The sequence below is a fragment of the Aquarana catesbeiana genome, linkage group LG01, assembly GCF_042186555.1.
Source record: "Aquarana catesbeiana isolate 2022-GZ linkage group LG01, ASM4218655v1, whole genome shotgun sequence".
In the NCBI taxonomy this organism is placed as follows: domain Eukaryota; kingdom Metazoa; phylum Chordata; class Amphibia; order Anura; family Ranidae; genus Aquarana; species Aquarana catesbeiana.
The window spans coordinates 286,253,843-286,272,944 of record NC_133324.1 but is presented as its reverse complement, the minus strand read 5'-3'; the positions used below and the strand labels follow the sequence as shown (position 1 = coordinate 286,272,944).

The window sequence follows — 19,102 nt, the reverse complement described above, 5'->3', positions numbered from 1 at the left end:
AATACATTTTGTTTTGTTTCTGTCAGAAACCATGAAATCAGGCCGAGACAGAAGTACAGTTAAATCACACTTGTTTAATAATAAAAGTAAAAAGAACAAAAGTAGTCAAAACATAGACAAAGTTCAGTAACCGGAATGGATAGTCAGCCAATCCAGAAGTCAGGGATCAATGTAGTGGAACAGCAAGCAGGATCTGGAGCTAGAAGGGATGTCAGCAAAGCAAGTCTTGAACAGGATTACAGGAGATAGTTTCTTTGATGTTGACCAAAGGCAGAGAACCTCTGGACTGGACGGCTGAGCCCAGCCCTAACAGTTTCAAATATAATTTTTATAACAAATTCCACATTTTCTGAACTATTCGGATCGATTGGAAAATGATTGACCAATTTGAGTTCTGTGTGAAGAATAGTTGGTTGTTTAGGAGTGGGCATCCCTAACAACCGATGACTCATCAGCTGTTAGCGAGTTTCCCCGCTGACGGCTGAATGTAAAAAGAAAATTCTGAAAAAACAGCATGCGAAGTGCCTGGTAGTGGTATGGATTGGGGTGAGAGGAACCCACTCCACGCTGTGTTTTTGTTTTTTGTTTTTTTTTTGTTTTTTTTAATGCTATTCTGAATAGACACGGCTAAAAATACAAAAGAAATTCGGAAAACAAATTGGTCCATTGACTCAATACTGAACCAATTATTTTAATTTATGCAATTTTGGAATTTGTTTCGTATTTTTTGGCATTCCTTTTGTATATTCAGAATAGCTGGTTGTTAGAGTGGGCAGCTGCCGGTGTCCTTAACAGCAATGACTCATCTGTTACGAGCAGGATTCCTGCTGACAGTAGAATGTAAACAAAACAAATGCTGGTGTAAATTTTTTTTTTTTTTTTAAACAGCGTGGGGTCCAGTTCACCCAATCCATACCAGACCTTTCAGATCTGGTATGATTTTTTAAAGGCAAACCCCACGCCAAAATGTAAAAAACAATTCCCAAAATCCATATTAGACCGTTATCTGAGCATGCAGCCTGGAAGGCCAGGAAAGGGGGAGGGATGAGCAAGCACCCCCCTGAATCATACCAGTCCACATGCCCTCAACATGGGGGGCGTGCTTTGGGGTAGCTTTGGGACAGGTCCATGTTGACGGGGACAAGGGCCTCTTCCCCACAACCCTGGGCCGGTGGTTTTGGGGGTCTGCGGGTGGGGGTCTTATTGGAATCTGGAAGCCCCTTTTAACATGGGGACTCCCAGATCCTGGCTCCCTATGTGCCGCCCCATAATGACACTCGCCGAATGAGAGGTAGACATAGGGGCAGGGTCACCCGGTTACATCACGTTATGTTTTTTTTTTTTTTTTAAATCTTTTTGAGTATAAGACATACAAACAGAAAACAACAGTAAACCTGCTACAGCATTGGGACTAGCCCCAAGCAGGGGCCAGTGCCAGCTGGCAACTGGGCTGTTTCCATCATTAGTGACATACAGCTGTAGCACGTCTATAAAAAAAGAACAACAAACAACCTAGTGCTGTATTGGCTCCTGCTCAATTGAAATATCTAAGTATCAGATCATTCATTCGAGACCCAAGGGACAATAATAGATATCAAATAAACCCATATCAGAGATTACAATACAAAAGCGTCACCCAAAGTATCAAAATCACATCCACCAGTAGAGTGGTATTATGTACATGCTCAATCAGTCTGCGGTTGCCGTGGAGGCCTCCGCCAGCCATTTGGCCCACACTCTACGGTATTTTTTGGGGCATCCTCTATTTTGGTAGGTTTCCTTTATAGAGTGGTAGTACTTTATTGACGTGTTTTTCCATAGCAATATTGATGGCGGGGCACGTTTTTTCCAGCAGAGAGTGATCATTTTTCTGGCATAGAAAATCAGGAGTCCTATCAGAGTCCTCTCCGCTATCCTGGGGGCTAATGTTTCTACTAAGCCTAGAAGGTATATCTGCGGGGTTGGGGCTATATCTATTCCCACCACTTCTTTTGTTACAGATATTACTTGTGACCAGTAGTTTTGAATTGCTGGGCAGGACCAGAAGATGTGTATAAAGTCGCCCGGATCCCCAGTACACCTCCAACACTCCGAGGACAGGGAGGTTCTCATTTTATGCATTCTATACGGGGTAATATATGCCCGGTGTAGTATTTTGTATTGTATGAGGCGGTCACGAAGTGAGACCAGGATTTTGAAGGGGAAGTCCCACATGTCCTCCCAATCCTCGGAGTCCAGTCCCGGGATGTCTTGTGTCCATCACTGACGGAGCTTTGACAGATCTGTACCCCTACTCATTCACATAGGGAGCCAGGATCTGGGGGCCCCCTTGTTAAAGGGGCTTCCAGATTCTGATAAGTCACTCCCCGCACCCCCACAATCACTGGGCCAGGGTTGTGGGGAAGAGGCCCTTGTCCCCATCAACGTGGGGACAAGGTGCTTTGGGGGGGGGGGGGGAGTAAAACAATAAAGTATTAGCGTGCTGCCACCTAGTAATATGGATTAAAGGGTACAGCTGCTGCAATCGCAAAATGTGTGATCGTGCTGCCTCTATGTCACGGTCAAACAATAAATAAAAAGTGACAATAAACGACTAAATAAGGGTATGTGTGTGTATATGTATGTATGTGTATATATATATATATATATATATATATTTAGTGCAAGTGCAAATTGAATCTATATGCAATCATAAAATACAAAAAGGCGATGCAATAAATAATAATGTTTTTGATAACATACTCCCGCCACAAGGCTCAACCTCTCATCTAGAGGGATGACGCTTCATCTAGAGGGAAACAAGATCCAGATGAAGCCACTTGCGTTGGTGGCGTAACGTGTAGAGGTTGAGAGTATTCACTGGATTACGTGAGATGCTGGAATTTTTTATATGCCCGTTATTTATTTAATAAATGTGAGTGTATTTTATGAAGAGGGTTCTGTGCAGTTTTTTTTAGCCTAATAACCCAGGTACTGCACTATTGTTTGCTGCCTATGACCTATGCGTGAGCTGTGTGGAGCCATCTTCCTTCGCCCTTAACGGAACCTGAACACCACAGTTTGGTCCATCAGATTGATCTGCTTACATGCTTTGTTGACCCTTAGGGGTCTTTAATGGAGGTGAGCTTGCATTTCACCTGGTGAAAGGAGCACAAGTGAAATTGACGTTACACTGTGGTGTCATCTGTATGAAGCACCTTATCAAATAGAGCCTTTTTTGATTGCACATGTTATCAGAAACGTTATTTATTGCATCAGCTTTTTGTATTTTATGATTGCATATGGATTCCGTTTGCACTGGTACTGTATATACAGATATACAGTGTGTATGTGTGTGTATATGTGTGTGTATGTATATGTATGTGTGTATATATATATATATATATATATATATATATATATATATATATATATATATATATATATACACACATACTTATTTAGTCATTTATTGTCACTTTTTAGTTATTGTTTGATCTTGACAGAGGCAGCACGATCACACATTTATTATTGCTTTGGAGGGGAGCCAACCCTGCTCCAAAGCACCCCCCCCCCCCATGTTGAGGTCATGTGGCCTAGTATGGTTCGGGGGGGGGGGGGCGCTCACTCATCCCCCCTTCTCTGGTCTGCTCTGACATCAGCCGGGAGGTCACGTGACCTCACAGCAGCGTTGCGAAAGGTTATTTAGCTTCACAATTTAAAAAAACACACACACTGCAGTGTATAACTTGCTATAACAGAGGGGATACCAGTAATTGTCCTCAGTGACTTTACAACCGCTTTAATGAGGTACAGCTATAGTTTTGAAACTGCCACTTAAAAAATTCATAAACTGCTGTTTGTGTGTATGGGAATATTGGGTCACAATTTTTTTTATTTTCCATCGTAGGTCATTATGAACTCGCTCTGGTTTGGTTATGATATCGAGAAATCTGTGGAGTTGGCAAGAATGCACAATCAGTTATTCCCCAATGACACCGCGCTGGAAGAGACCATGGAGCAGGTAATTTATATCCTTCAAATATTACCTACAGTACAATAGAGTGCATTTTTCCAGAATACAAATGGATCAACCGCTCTTTTTTTCTTTCTTTGATCTTAGAGTGTTGAAAAAGAACTGGTGAAACGTCATCATAATGTAGTATATACTAAAAGGGTTGGGTCTGTGGTCCAGGCTGTTGTCCGGACAGGAAACAAGTGGGCAGCAGCTTCAGACACACGAAAGGGAGGATATCCAGCAGGTTACTGACCTTTAGCACCGTTCTGAACTGATGATTGTGAAACTCCCTCTGAGTGCATTGTCCAGCACTTTGTAAGTGGTTTCCAACTACTTTTAATAGATTCTCCACTCCTACTACAACACTCAGGGACTATATTATGCTGACTACTACAGAAATACAATGGACTTATGCAATTGGATCTTCAAACGCTCTTCAAAGTGAATATTCAATCCATCAGATAAGGGAATTCATTCAGTGCTGCTACATGATGGGACCATATGGATTACTAAAATGCTGTGACCATGGAATGAGTAACTGGGAAGTAACGAAGACCTCAGATACACTGTGGAAAAAAAGCAGAGCTGGACTGTACTCACTTGAGCCTTCCATAGACCCTTAGACCCCATACACACTATTCAATTTTCTGCAGAATTTTTTTTTCAGATTTACCAAAACATGTAGTGCAAGGGCCTACCTGATTGCAAACAAATTGAAACTCTTAAAGGGGTTGCAAACCCTTGTGTTTTTTCACCTTAATGCATCCTATATGTTAAGGGGAAAAACCCCTGAAATACCTGGCAGTCACCGGACCCCCAGCCCCCCGTTTTACTTACCTGAGCCCCTTCATCTCCTTGGTGGGGACGCGCTGTCCCTCTCTCCACGAGGTCCTGGCTCTTGATTGGATAGATTGATAGCAGTGCAGCCATTGGCCTCCTAGGGGGTTATCTGATGCGGGGAGGAGCCGCGAGAGCCACCGGGGAACCCCAGAAGAGGATGTTCGGGGCCACTCTGTGCAAAACAAGCTGCACAGTGGAGGTAAGTATGATATGTTTGTTATTTTTAAAAAATAAAAAAACAATCCTTTACAATCACTTTAAGGTTTGACCTCATATTATATGGTTTTGGTAAATCCAAAGACAAAAACTGCAGAAAAATATAATAGTGTGTATGGGGCCTTAGATTGTGACATTAGTTAAAGGTCATTGAAAACTTATAACTGACCTACTGCAATGTTACAGTATCTTCTGTAGTTATAAGGGAGATTTTTTTTGTAAATTACTTCAAGGTGAAGGTGACATTTAAAGGGAATCTGTCAGTTTACACAATCCTTGCCATTTCCATTGCACTTGGTGTTCTCTTCAGTGCACCCCAGCATGGAAGCTTTCCAGGCCTCCTGTGTTTGAAAGTGGCCAAGGTCTTACATAGTCTGAAAGAGTACAAGCGTTAATGGTGAACATATTTTCTACCCTTGAATATTATGAGCTGAATAGGTAAAGCTTGTTGCTTTCAGGTGTAACCTCCCAAAAATGTGGATGTTATAGAAAAAAAATGAGGATATTATGGACTCTGACTCATTAATGAAAGTTGCAACTTTACAAAGGAAACAATATCTTCTGAAACACAAGGGAGCATAGAAAGTTGTTTTCCTTGCTTGGTTACACAGTACACTGCGTGCAAAGGTTATGAGGTTACTAGACTGACAGAAAATGCATTATCATGATATGCAGCACTCAGACAGGGACCTCTACATGGTAGAGGTGTGGGAAGTATTTGCACAAGCTTTGCATGATTTTTCAGTCTTTTGTTAGATGGGTTAAACCCCTTGCTAGTTAATGCAGGTGGCTTAATCTGTAAGCATTTTCTGTGATACTGTACAGTGCAAGGCTTACAAATGATTTGCCTCCCAATCCACAGACAACAAAAGCAGCATACCAGGCCACTCATCTCTATGGAGCTACACGCACACAATTTCACTGACCATTGTGTGTTTACATATGTGTTATATAATCCACAAAACAAGTACATTTTTAGCAGTAGATACCCAGAGATCCAGTAAATTATGGTACCTTCAGAGCCCAATTACTTCAATGAATCTGAAGCCATGTAATGTTTGGTGCACTGAGCCCTCCTACAGCATTCATTTCTTTTACACAAAACTTTCTCTTGCTTTTCTGATATTGTCTCCAGCTAGAATAGTCAGAAACTATAGGTCATCTTATAGAAGTCATTTTTTACAAACGGAAAACAAATATTTAACAATTATATTACCTGATGCAAACTTATGTTTGCGAAACAGTTGTACATGAGATTGTGGGTGGTTGGACACGCACAATCTAAAGTTTGAAGGTACCTCAAGCCTCTGTCACAGGCCAATTTTACTGAATGGAAAATGATACAATTTCGTTTGGCATTACATTCTGTTTTATTGCTTGCAGGCAAGCAGCTTTCATTTTGTTTTTTATAAAATGTACTGTGAGCTTTATTGCTGGTAGAAAATGCACACATAACAGACAATTCCACCCAAAATAGAAAAATCCAGTTTAATGGCAGGTTAGACATTAAAGCGAAACTACATTTTTAATATACAAAGCAAATTTATCCATACATAAATGCGTCATTTTGCTGAGAAATCACTTTGAAAAACACCCCCTAGAATTTCTAGCTGTGGCCATCTTGAGTAAGGGCAGATGATTAATGTAGCATTTACTTCCTGGTATCCATCTGCTCTTAGCGCTGGCATGCAGACAGGAGGGCGTGGTTAGCTGAGAAAAACCCTTCTCTCCTCCTGAAGACTCCTGGGATGTATGATATCTTTTGCCTAAGCCTGGAAACCTGGAAAAAGCTGAAGAAATTAAAAAAAAAAAAGTTTAAAACAAGTAAATATAACACACCTTCCTAGCAATTTAGGAATGCTGGCAGCACAAGGATAACAAATAATGTTGATTGAGAGAGTGAAGTTCCGCTTTAAAAATGTTATAACCTTTCTAGTTACTGAAGCATTTTATTTTTATTTTCTAAAATCCACAGTGAAGGTCTCATGCTGTGCCTCCTCCTTTACCATTTATCTGCTTTGTAACACAGCTGTTTTACCACAAGGCTACTAAACTTTGGATCACATACAGTATTTCACAGATAAAAGGTGAGAGGGTAAATGAAGGTGGAATGTGATTTTCACATTGCCCTATATCTGGCATACAGATCTGGAGACTAGAACAATTTTGCCAATGAATTTAACAGCTTACTTTTTAAAGTACATTTTAATATTTTGGGTGGCTTGGTCCTTAAAGTGGACCTTAGATAAAAATGAAAGGTCTGCATTAACAACAGTTCCCCGCCCCCAAGTAAAAACTCATTTAATGCATGTAAGGCAGCGGTGTCCAAACTTTTTTCAAAGAGGGCCAGATTTGATGAAGTGAACGTGCGCGAGGGCCGAACATTTTGCCTGACATTCTTTAAACCATTAAAATTCGATCTAAGTGTGTTCGTCCAAGCACTAATACACTGCCCAACAAGAATTCTCTTGCCTTTGTGGCTGTTTGTGGTGAAGAGATAAGCTCGGGCGTGTTATTTGGATATACCGTATTTATCAGCTTATAACACGCACCTTAACTTTAAAAAGGAAGTTTCAGGAAAAACTCTTAAATTTTAAATAAAGAACTGTGAAGCAAAATAAGGGTCAGTGCCCATCAATGCAGCCTAATCAGTGCCCATCTGCAGCCTCACAAGTGCCATGAATGCAGCACCCACCGTTGCCATGAATGCAGCACCCACCGTTGCCATGAATGTAGCACCCACCATTGCCATCAGTGCAGCCTGATTCATGCCAATCTGCAGCCTTGGAGGAGACAGGGAGGGGGCAGGATGAGCGCCAACAGACATACAGGAGAAACACCTGTTTTCTTGGCGGCCTCTTAAATAGAAATGCCCGCCTCCTACCCTGTTTCCCTGAAAATAAGACCTAGCCTGATTGTCAGTGATGGCTGCAATATAAGCCCTATCCCCCAAATAAGCCCTACCCTGTTTCCCCGAAAATAAGCCCTACCCTGAAAATAATACCTACAAGGCCTTTAACTAGGGCTTATTTGGGGGGTAAGGCTTATATTGCACCCAGCACCGACAATCACGCTAGGTCTTATTTTTGGGGAAACGGGGTATGATGGACAGCACAGTCGTCCAATGGCAGCATGGGAGACAGGACTTCCTTTTACAGAGGCCGCTGTGTAAACAGGAAATACTCCTGTATGTACAGCACTCATCCCGTCCCCTCCAAGGTAGCCAGCATATATATCTTTTGTGGCCCCTGGCGCTCAGGGATTCGTTGGAGGCCACAAAAGATATATATGTCAAAATTACCAGGCGGGCCCTCCGAAACCGGAACGCAGGACGGACTTTGGACATACCTGATGTAAGGTAACACACATTATGAAAATGTGAACGTAAGGCCGCTTATTTGATGAGACTACATTTTTATTAAAGCAGAGCTCTGAAGAAAAGGGGTTGATTTACTAAACCTGCATTGTGCAGAATCGGGTGCAGCTCTGCAAAGGTTCCAGTTTTTTTGTCAAAGCTTAATTGAACAAGCTGAAGATAGAAATCGATTGGGTACCATGCACAGCTGCACCTGATTTTGCCCTCTCCAGTTTTAGTAAATCAACCCCAAAGTGTTGTGTTACCTTGCAGTGCACTGCAACGGGGGTGTTTTGAGGTACCATTCAAAATTCTGTAAAGTGATACAAAGCCCAACAAAATGGTGCCAGTAATGAAGCATTGTAGAAAAAAATACTTCCACATCACAAGAGTGCATTCTTGCACAATTTTGAGTGCACATTGTCACCCCAGAAAGTGAGGTATGTGTTTTTAAATACATGACATCATTTTGCTATACTTTTTTTAAAGAGTTTTTATCTTTCTTTGGGAGGGTTACATTGAAGGGGGGGCTTGCATTTCATACAAGGTTCACTTAGCTTTCTCCAGTAAAGCTTTGCAAACCTGCTTGTTTAAAGTAGAACTTCAGGCACAACATTTCTTTTAATTTTGGATACAATGCAAAAAGGTCGGAACCCTTGTTTCTATTGTTGATTAAGGGAATTTACCCTAATTTCCAAACTTGGTGACCATACAAATAGTGAGGGTAAATCTTTCCAGTGGAAAAACCCAAACCAATGAAGGTTCTAACTCTTCCTAATTCTACCCAAAGCATGACAAAGTTTCGTCTGGAATTCCACTTTAAACCTGATAATTTTTTAGGAGGTGGTATTAAATCCAAAAGCAAACATTTATCGTATTGCAGCTTTCCATTTCTTAGATGTGATGGATGCATTCGTTTTCTTTTTTAGGCTTGCTTTCTTCTACATTTGTCTGGTGATTAGGCCAAGTATTAGCTGGAGTTTGGCTTCAAAGTTTAGGGAATTTTCTAGTACATCTAACACTCCCCTGTCCCCAGACTGACAATGCTGCTTTCCAAAAGTGCCCCCTAAACTCCTTCATCCAATGGGCGCATTCTAATACAGGCGATGTGTTGCTGGCCAGATCACCAGGTAAAAACAGAGGGGAGGGCTTAAGAAAAATAAACTGATGCAGCCACCACATCGAAGGATTGATAAAACTACTAGAATCACTCCCTTGCCACAGCCATAAATCCAACCTGGAACAAAAGAGGGAAAAGGGGGCCAATGGGTTGCACTTTAAAGGCAATTAGGACTACAATGTATAAAATCAAGAAATATACATAGAACAGTGCCATCTAAAAACTTGTATTCATATATGTAGAAAATACAACCAACAAGTCCCAATACTTTGGATATATGGTTAATGTTGATAGTTTCAAGTGAGCGAGCCCCTGTGCGTCAACGTGTTTCCCTGATCCGCTTCCTCAGGACACACCGAGGGAAATGAAAGGAGCACAAGTTTCACTGTATGAACATAAAGATTTTGCATACATAAAAATCATGTTCCATTACAAATATTGTTGCATACAACAACCAATATACAAAGTAGCCACATCAAGCACAGTATCCACAGTAACCAAATATATTTGCATTCACCTTGTCTACATATGAGTACACAAATATTTTCCCTCTTTTGTTCCACGTCTATAGACTGGTAAGCTGCAATATATTATATTATATTATATTATATATTTTTTTTTGCCATGAGAAACCTTTTTATTTTCTGTGTTGTTTGTTTGTGTTGACATACATTTTGTGAGGGTTTAACTGCTCTGTTTCCGTCCATTAAACATACATATTGGCCTTTTATAAACCCGACTCTGTTCTTCTTGCAAACATTAAATACAATAAATACTATAAGCATGTATCTTTATTTTAAGGGCTTCAGTAAATAAATATAGTTTTTGAGCCAGGTATGTGTGTTTTATTTGACAGATATTCTGGATTGTACCAAAGAGAAAGAGGTTGCCACTGGATATAGGCTTCCTACTTCTTCCCTTACTGAAAGAAATCAACTGTTTACCTCTGGATTTATCCAGTTCCTGTTTAGACCTGTTTATTGATAAAAGATTAGGGCTAAAACTGCATGGGTTATTTAATCCCTGGCTACTCAGTGATTAACTACTTGTTGCCTCACATGTAGGACATTGAAATAAGCATTACATCACTCAGTACCCATGTACTGTTTTGAAGTTTAAAGTATAGTGAACCTTCTCCTTGTAAAACAACCCATTCAAATATAATATAGCTTTATAATATATTAGAACCATAAGGTGTGTGTGTGTATGTAGCGATACCCCCAAAGGAGCTGCTTTTATTTTTTCAGTCCGTTACTCTGTTTCTCAACCCCAATAACAGTCTCAGCCCCCTCTGGCACACTTGGCAATAGTGTAAGTGCAATGACCAATGAGGAACACACACTTTATGATATAACACAGAAATTGTCTTTACGGCAATGCTTCTGTGGAAGAATGACAAACAGTAAAAGTATATATTCAAGAAATCAACTGGAGAGCAATAACTGAGATCAAGAGCAATATAGCTCAATCCTATAGTCAGGCTGCTTTCAGGGGATTCCAAATCTGAGAATGTCCCCAAGAGCAGAGGCACACTTAAATGGAAATTAAATCACAATATGACACTTTAAATCAGATTGGTTACCTTTAATCAGGTTGGCTCTGAGTCCAGGCAGGAGGAGAGCAGAGGAATGACCCCCTTTGTGTCAGGCCTCTCTCTTCTGTCCCCTGAAACCACAGGCCCAACTTTAAACAATTTATTCACATCAACATGCAATGGCTTAACCTCCTAGATAAGCTGTCCCACACACCCACTGCGTATACAGAGCCCTGAATATGTGTGTGCGGGTCCATATGGCACAAATAGCTTCAGTCCTTTTTGAAAAAAGATCAAACTTTGGGGTTTATTTACTATGGCAAATCCACTTTGCACTGCAAGTGCACTGAAAGTGCACTTGGAAGTAAACTCACTGTAGATCCGAGGGGGACATGCAAGGAAAATAAAAAACAGCATTTTAGCTTGCACGTGATTGGAGGATAAAAGCAGCAGAGCTTCCACTTATTTCAGATCTACCCCTTAGATTTAGAGCGACTGCACTTTTAGTGCACTTGCAGTGCAAAGTGGATTTACCTTTCGTAAATAACCCCCTTTGTATCTTCAGCTAGCCACTTTCGTTGGTGCACTTGGATAGCAGGGCCAAACACAACTGGCCCAGATGATCAAGTGAAGCAGGCAGGATCTTTCTCAGCAAGGTGAGAGGACAATGATGTCTGTATACGGTGTCCCCAGAAATGAATGGTCTTATCTTTTATCCCTGTGGCACTACAAGTGTCAGCAAGATGAATACCAGCAATAATGTCTGCATACAATGTTCGATTAACTCCTCCTGTGGTGCAGTTTCCTGCAAATGGGAAAGAGCCCTCTCACCCCTCAAGGCCCAAACGAATGTCCTGGAACAAGCGTGCTCTCCTGGCGACCCAACTGGTCACCTCACACTGGAACGCTTCACTGTCAGTGCAGGTGCACCTAGATGTGCGCCTGTGATCCTCCTCTACCAGGCTGGATGTCCCGACTGGCAGCGGAGGCCTAAATTGCGCAATTAAATTATCTGAGAGACAGCATCTCTCCCTCAGGTCTCATCTCTTCCTCCGCCTCGTGCTAACTGAATTCTCCTCTAGGAATCAAAATGGAGTCTCTCCTTTCCTGCCAGCGGAATATGCTGGGATTTGTAGTCCTGCCTTATTAAAAGTCCATGAGGCCACTCTGTGCTGAGACTTCATATTCCAGAGTCCTTTGCAGCTGCTTCCTGCAGCTTAGTACAGTCCCTCTGGCTGCTAAAACTATGTATTTAAATGGCTCCTCTCCTGCCAATAGGAGCACATGGGAGGCTGCAGAGTGAACAGCTCTGTGTGAGTCAGTGAGGAGAGGGAGGGGGGTTGAAAGCCCATGCATGGACTGACAGGCAGCTCTCTCCCTCTTTCAGGCTGGAAAGTGTACATTGTACACATTGTCTGTGTACATTGTGGCGGCCAGCTTGGTGGGGTTGCGGGTGACAGAGTGAGGCACCCACTACATGTGTGTGTGTGTTATGTATGTGTCTATATATACACACACACACACAGTATCTCACAAAGGTGAGTACACCCCTCACATTTTTGTAAATATTTTATTATATTTTTTCATGTGACAACACTGAAGAAATGACACTTTGCTACGAAGTAAAGTAGTGAGTGTACAGCTTGTATAACAGTGTAAATTTGCTATCCCCTCAAAATAACTCAACACACAGCCATTAATGTCTAAACCGCTGGCAACAAAAGTGAGTACACCCCTAAGTGAAAATGTCCAAATTGGGCCCAAAGTGTCAATATTTTGGCCACCATTATTTTCCAACACTGCCTTAACCCTCTTGGGCATGGAGTTTACCAGAGCTTCATAGGTTGCCACTGGAGTCCTCTTCCACTCCTCCATGATGACATCACGGAGCTGGTGAATGTTAGAGGCAGTGGTTGTCTTGGAGGTGTGTTTGGGGTCACTATGTTGGAATACTGCCCTGCGGCCCAGTCTCCGAAGGGAGGGATCATGCTCTGCTTCAGTATGTCACAGTACATGTTGGCATTCGTGGTTGCCTCAATGAACTGTAGCTCCCCAGTGCCGGCAGCACTCATGCAGTCCCAGACCATGATACACCCACCACCATGCTTGACTGTAGGCAAGACACACTTGTCTTTGTACTCCTCACCTGGTTGCTGCCACACACGCTTGACACCATCTGAACTAAATAAGTTTATCTTTGTCTCATCAGACCACAGGACATGGTTCCGGTAATCCATGTCCTTAATCTGCTTGTCTTCAGTAAACTGTGAGCTTTCTTGTGCATCATCTTTAGAAGAGGCTTCCCTCTGGGACAACAGCCATGCAGAACAATTTGATGCAGTTTGCGGCGTATGGTTTAAGCACTGACATGCTGACCCCCCCCCCACCCCTTCAACCTCTGCAGCAATGCTGGCAGCACTCATACATCTAATTCCCAAAGACAACCTCTGGATATGATGCTGAGCATGTGCATTCAACTTCTTTGGTCGACCATGGCAAGGCCTGTTCTGCGTGGAATCTGTCCTGTTAAACCGCTGTATGGTCTTGGCCATCATGCTGCAGCTCAGTTTTAGGGTCTTGCCAATCTTCTTATAGCCTAGGCCATCTTTACGTAGGGCAACAATTCTTTTTTTCAGATTCTCAGAGAGCTCTTTGCCATGAGGTGCCATGTTGAACTTCCAGTGACCAGTATGAGAGAGTGAGAGCGATAACACCAAATTTAACACACCTGCTCCCCATTCACACCTGAGACCTTGTCAAACCGCTTTCAGAAAACACTGATCAGTGCTGCAGCCAATTGGCAACTGCAGCTGATTGAATGAATGTTTTACAATAATCCCATTTGACAGAAGTCTATCTACTGACTGACTTCTGTCGAACAGAGAGGGCTACACACACATCAAAATTCAACCAGTCCCTGCTGAACTGGCCAAATTTCAATCCATTTGTACCCACTTTAACGTTAACATACCCTTGTGTGCTGACTACTTCACTACCGATTCACTGCTTTCTAAATACAATACAATATGAAGGAGCCTGCATCCAGGGCTGATTCATTGGCATGTGATCATTCGCTGCATGAAGGATAACACCCTAGTGGGCAGAATTGGAGCCGGAAGCCTCCTATTGCTTTGAATGGGACTGTCTTTCACAGCTAATTGTCAGAACACCTGCTGGGGTTCCCACATACAAGTAAAATTCATGTATGTCTGATTGTCCTCTATCTATGGACAGCTATAGTCAAGGCACATGTTTTCTATGAAAGTTTATGTTTGCAGGATAGATAAATGATAAATACTGTATAGCATTGCACCGATACCGGTATCAGTACCTGCACCGATACCTGACCCGGTTCACATGTATGAGAATTGGATGCATTTTGGACCGCATCTGATTCGCATGACATGTGAAACTGCAGCCTTTTCAATGGAGCCGATTTACGTATGTGCTGGCAGCCACAGCGCATTTTTAAAAAGAGTCCGGTACACTTTTGAGCAATTTCAATTGTCATACGCTTTGAAAATTCGCACCTGAATCACACCTGAACCTCTAAACAAAGTGGCACAGGAGGGGGCTGAAATCCATAGCCAAAACCAGATCACACATACTGTATGTTTTTATGCCCCAGTTGAAGTAATATTGTACGAAACATGTCAGGTATATAGCCTGTTTTAAACTTTGCATACCACGCTTATTTTTACTTGTTCTGTGATCACTTTATGTACACATCAGAAGTGATGGTTGTACTTTTTTTACTTAAATACATTTTTAAATGTTGGATTCATCTGCACTATGTGGAGGGCTTCTTTTTTTCCATATGATCCACGCTGCTTCCCTGAAGTACTACATATATCAGGAACATCGCCATTGAGGTCCGGGTCTTCATGTCATCTTCTGGCCTGATGTACGCAGGTGCACGCCAGTCCATTTAAAGGAGTCCGGATTGGAGATCAAGTTCCTGAATATCGTCCATGCCTGTTTGGCTCACCGCTGCTGGCGTGTGTGTCCACAGCTTCGGGTAAGAGTACCCATCCCTTTCCCCTGGTGTTGAAGGCACATTCCCGGGTGTCATGTGCGAACAGCACCCTGTTTTTGATCCAGTTTCATTGCTACTTTATATGAAATTTTAACACCCTGGTATCACTTTTAAAGGATCTGGTGGACAGATTACTGGGAGGGGCTGGGGAAGACCCAGCTGTCATGTTGCACATTGGCACCAATGACAAAGTCAGAGGCAGATGGAGTGTCCTAAAGAATGATTTTAGGGACTTAGGAGCTAAATTGAGGAAAAGGACCTCCAAGGTAGTATTCTCAGGAATACTACTGGTACATTGAGCCACACCAGAAAGGCAGAGGGAGATTAGGGAAGTAAACAAGTGGCTGAAGAGCTGGTGTAGTAAGGAGTGGTTTAGGTTCCTGGAGGACTGGGCCGACTTCTCAGTCGATAACTGGTACTATAGACGGGATGGACTGCACTTAAATGAGGAGGGTACAGATCAACTGGGAATGAAGATGGGCAAAAAGTTAGAGGAGTTTTAAAACTAGGTGATGGGGGGAGGGTCCAGAGGTAGAGCTAGTCAGCGTGGAACATATTCTAGAGGGTAGTATTGGGGGCATTAGTGGTAGGTTGACCAAAGCACATAAACCCAAGGTAAGTATAGTAGCAAGTCCTAGTTGCAATCTTGGAACACCCAATAAGAGGATAATATGCGACTGGTCTAAACTACGTGGCACGTTCACCAATGCCAGGAGCCTGGCGGACAAGATGGGTGAACTATAGATACTGTTGTACGAGGAAGATTTGGATTTTGTGGGAATTTCAGAGACCTAGTTCAACAGCTTTCATGATTGGCTGGCAAACATTTAAGGGTATACCCTTTATCGCAAGGATAGAGAGGGTAAAAAAGGGGAGGGGTATGCCTATATATCAAGAAAAATGTACAAGTGAATGTGAGAGATGACATCACTAAGGGAGCTAGGGGGGAAGGTGGAATCCTTATGGGTAGAGCTCCAAAGGGATAAAGTTAAGGAGAAAATAATACTGGGAGTATGCTATAGGCCCCCTAACCTGAGGGAGAAAGGGGAGACAGATCTCCTTTCACAATTTGGATTAGCAGCAAGGATGGGAAGTGGTATCATAATGGGGGATTTTAATTATCCAGACATAAACTGGGCTGAGGGAACCGCGCATTTATCTAAGGCTTGCCAGTTCTTAAATGTCTTGCAGGACAATTCTATGGGTCGGAGGGTAGACGCTACAACAAGTAATAAAGCAATACTGGATCTACTGATTATCAACAATACAGACCTGATCACGGATGTGGAAATATGGGGCAATTTAGGTAACAGCGATCACAGCTCAATTGGCTTCAGTATAAATCACACAAATAGGAAACATAAGGGGAATACAAAGACACTGAATTTCAAAAGAGCTAACTTCCCTAAACTACGAACCTTGCCAGAAGGCATAAATTGGGATACAATCTTAGGAATAAAGAACACGGAGGAGAGATGGGTTTGCTTTAAGAGCATATTAAATAAGGGCATTAGCCAATGCATCCCATTGGGTAATAAATGTAAAAGAGCGAACAAAAGTCCAGTATGGCTTAACTCCAATGTAAAAATGCATATAAAAGCAAAGGAGAAGGCCTTCAAAAAATACAGGGTTGAGGGATCATCATCAACATTCAGACTTTATAAAGAATGCAACAAGAAATGTAAGGGTGCAATAAGGACGGCTAAGATAGAACATGAAAGACACATAGCGGAGGAGAGCAAAAAGAATCTCAAGAAATTCTTTAAGTATGTAAACAGTAAAAAAGGAAGGACAGACCATATTGGCCCCATAAAGAATGAGGAAGGATATCTGGTTACAAAGGATGGGGAGATGGCGAAGGTATTGAATTTATTCTTCTTCTCTGTCTTCACGAGGGACTCGGGAGGCTTCAGTAACCAAAACTGCAGTGTTTATCCTCAGGACACATCACAGGAAGCACCTCCATGGTTAACAGAGGGTAGAATTAAATTTAGACTTGAGAAACTTAACATTAATAAATCACCAGGACCAGATGGCTTGCACCCAAGGGTACTTATGGAACTCAGTAAAGTAATTGCCAGACCATTGTTCCTAATTTTTACTGACAGCCTACTGACTGGAATGGTACCAGCTGATTGGAGAAAAGCCAATGTAGCACCAATGTTTAAAAAGGGCCCAAAATATATCCCTGGGAATTACAGACCAATAAGCTTAACATCAATAGTATGCAAGCTCTTGGAGAGGATCGGTATCATTAGCAGTAATCAGCATGGATTCATGAAGAATCATTCTTGCCAAACCAATCTATTAACCTTCTATGAGGAGGTGAGTTGCCAGCTAGATAAAGGAAAGCCCGTAGACGTGGTGTATCTGGATTTTGCAAAAGCATTTGACACAGTTCCCCATAAATGTTTACTGCACAAAATAAGCTCTGTTGGCATGGACCATAGGGTGAGATAGAGCTAAAACGATAATTCTCCCGCTCTACAAGACTCTGGTCCGGCCGCACCTAGAGTATGCTGTCCAGTTCTGGGCACCAGTCCTCAGGAAGGATGTACTGGAAATGGAGCGGGTACAAAGGACAACAAAGCTAATAAAGGGTCTGAAAGATATTAGTTATGAGGAAAGGTTGTGAGCACTGAACTTATTCTCTCTGGAGAAGAGACGCTTGAGAGGGGATATGATTTCAATATACAAATACCATACTGGTGACCCCACAATAGGAATAAAACTTTTTTCGCAGAAGAGAGTTTAACAAGACTCGTGGCCACTCATTAAAATTAGAAGAAAAGAGGTTCAACCTTAAACTATGTAGAGGGTTCTTTATTGTAAGAGCACCAAGGATGTGGAATTCCCTTCCACAGGCGGTGGTCTCAGCGGGGTGCATTGATAGTTTCAAGAAACTATTAGATAAGCACCTGAATGACCACAACATACAGGGATATACAATGTAATACTGACATATAATCACACACATAGGTTGGACTTGATGGACTTTGTGTCTTTTTTCAACCTCACCTACTATGTAACTATATGTAACTATGATATGTTGAACTTTATTTCATTTGAGTGACTTTTGTGTTACTATAAATTTTTATCTTTTTGGATTATGTTTTCACATGGAGGTCATTATTTATGAGAAATTTTTGGCTATTACAGGTCAACATATTCCGTTTTGGGTATCACATTGTGTTTAACCGTTTATATATCATCAGGATTACTCCTTGAATGTATACACATCTTTGTGTCACTACTTTGAATGTTTTTCAATATTATTATTTCACTTTCAGCTTACTCACTGATTGTATATGCACTTGGCACTTTACTTAGCACCTCATAGTTTGGTTTTCATCCCCGAATAGGTTTCTGGGGTCCACTTATACATCTTCAGCGCTGCATCTTTCATGTTTTTTATACTGTATGTGATCCCAGGTTAAATGCATCCAAATCCCTATGCAAAAAAGGTATCAGTCATTGGTATCGGCGAGACTTGAGAAAAAGAATTGGTACCCGTACTTGGTCTTAAAAAACTGGTACTGGTGCATCCCTAATACTGTAGATCCAATATAAGAATGGAGGACACACATAAAGATATACTTAACTCTCCTTTATTAGAACTTTAATTTGTGCTTCCTATTTTAAATTAATTTTACATATCAATCGTTTAATAACCAGCAGCCTTTGCTTCTTTTCTCTTATCTGAAAAGGCAAATAAACATCCATTCTCTTGGGATACTGCTTGGACCACATTCAGAGCAAATGAAAAGTTGCTAAATTTATGTCCTTTTTCTTTCAGTCCTTGTTGCACTGCCTGAAACAATGAGAGAAAGTATCAGTGATGAAGGAAATACATTTATCTGGATCTTAAAGCTGAAGTAAACACATGTTGAATAACAACAAAAAAGTCTGCCTATCAGTTGTTGTTTTTTCCCTGCACAACTCAGTGTACAGTTTTGGTAGGATTCCATGCCCAGACAAAGCAACTCCCATGTGCATACATGGGA

General features: G+C 41.7%; 2 protein-coding genes across 8 annotated transcripts in view; one reads left to right on the top strand and one right to left on the bottom strand.

Moving 5' to 3' along the window:
* The window catches only part of GGT1 (gamma-glutamyltransferase 1), a 336,039-nt gene extending 325,676 nt beyond the window's left edge, over nucleotides 1–10,363 (top strand). For all 4 annotated transcript variants that reach the window (XM_073629226.1, XM_073629227.1, XM_073629229.1 and 1 more), the window contains 2 exons: nucleotides 3,890–4,003; nucleotides 4,103–10,363. In XM_073629226.1, coding sequence (XP_073485327.1) covers nucleotides 3,890–4,003; nucleotides 4,103–4,249 — 261 coding nt within the window. In that variant the 3' untranslated portion in view covers nucleotides 4,250–10,363. The remainder of the gene's footprint in view (nucleotides 1–3,889; nucleotides 4,004–4,102) is intronic.
* An 8,327-nt stretch (nucleotides 10,364–18,690) lies between these two features.
* Nucleotides 18,691–19,102, bottom strand: part of GGT5 (gamma-glutamyltransferase 5) — a 173,920-nt gene continuing 173,508 nt past the window's right edge. For all 4 annotated transcript variants that reach the window (XM_073629222.1, XM_073629223.1, XM_073629224.1 and 1 more), the window contains one exon: nucleotides 18,691–18,909. In XM_073629222.1, coding sequence (XP_073485323.1) covers nucleotides 18,763–18,909 — 147 coding nt within the window. In that variant the 3' untranslated portion in view covers nucleotides 18,691–18,762. The remainder of the gene's footprint in view (nucleotides 18,910–19,102) is intronic.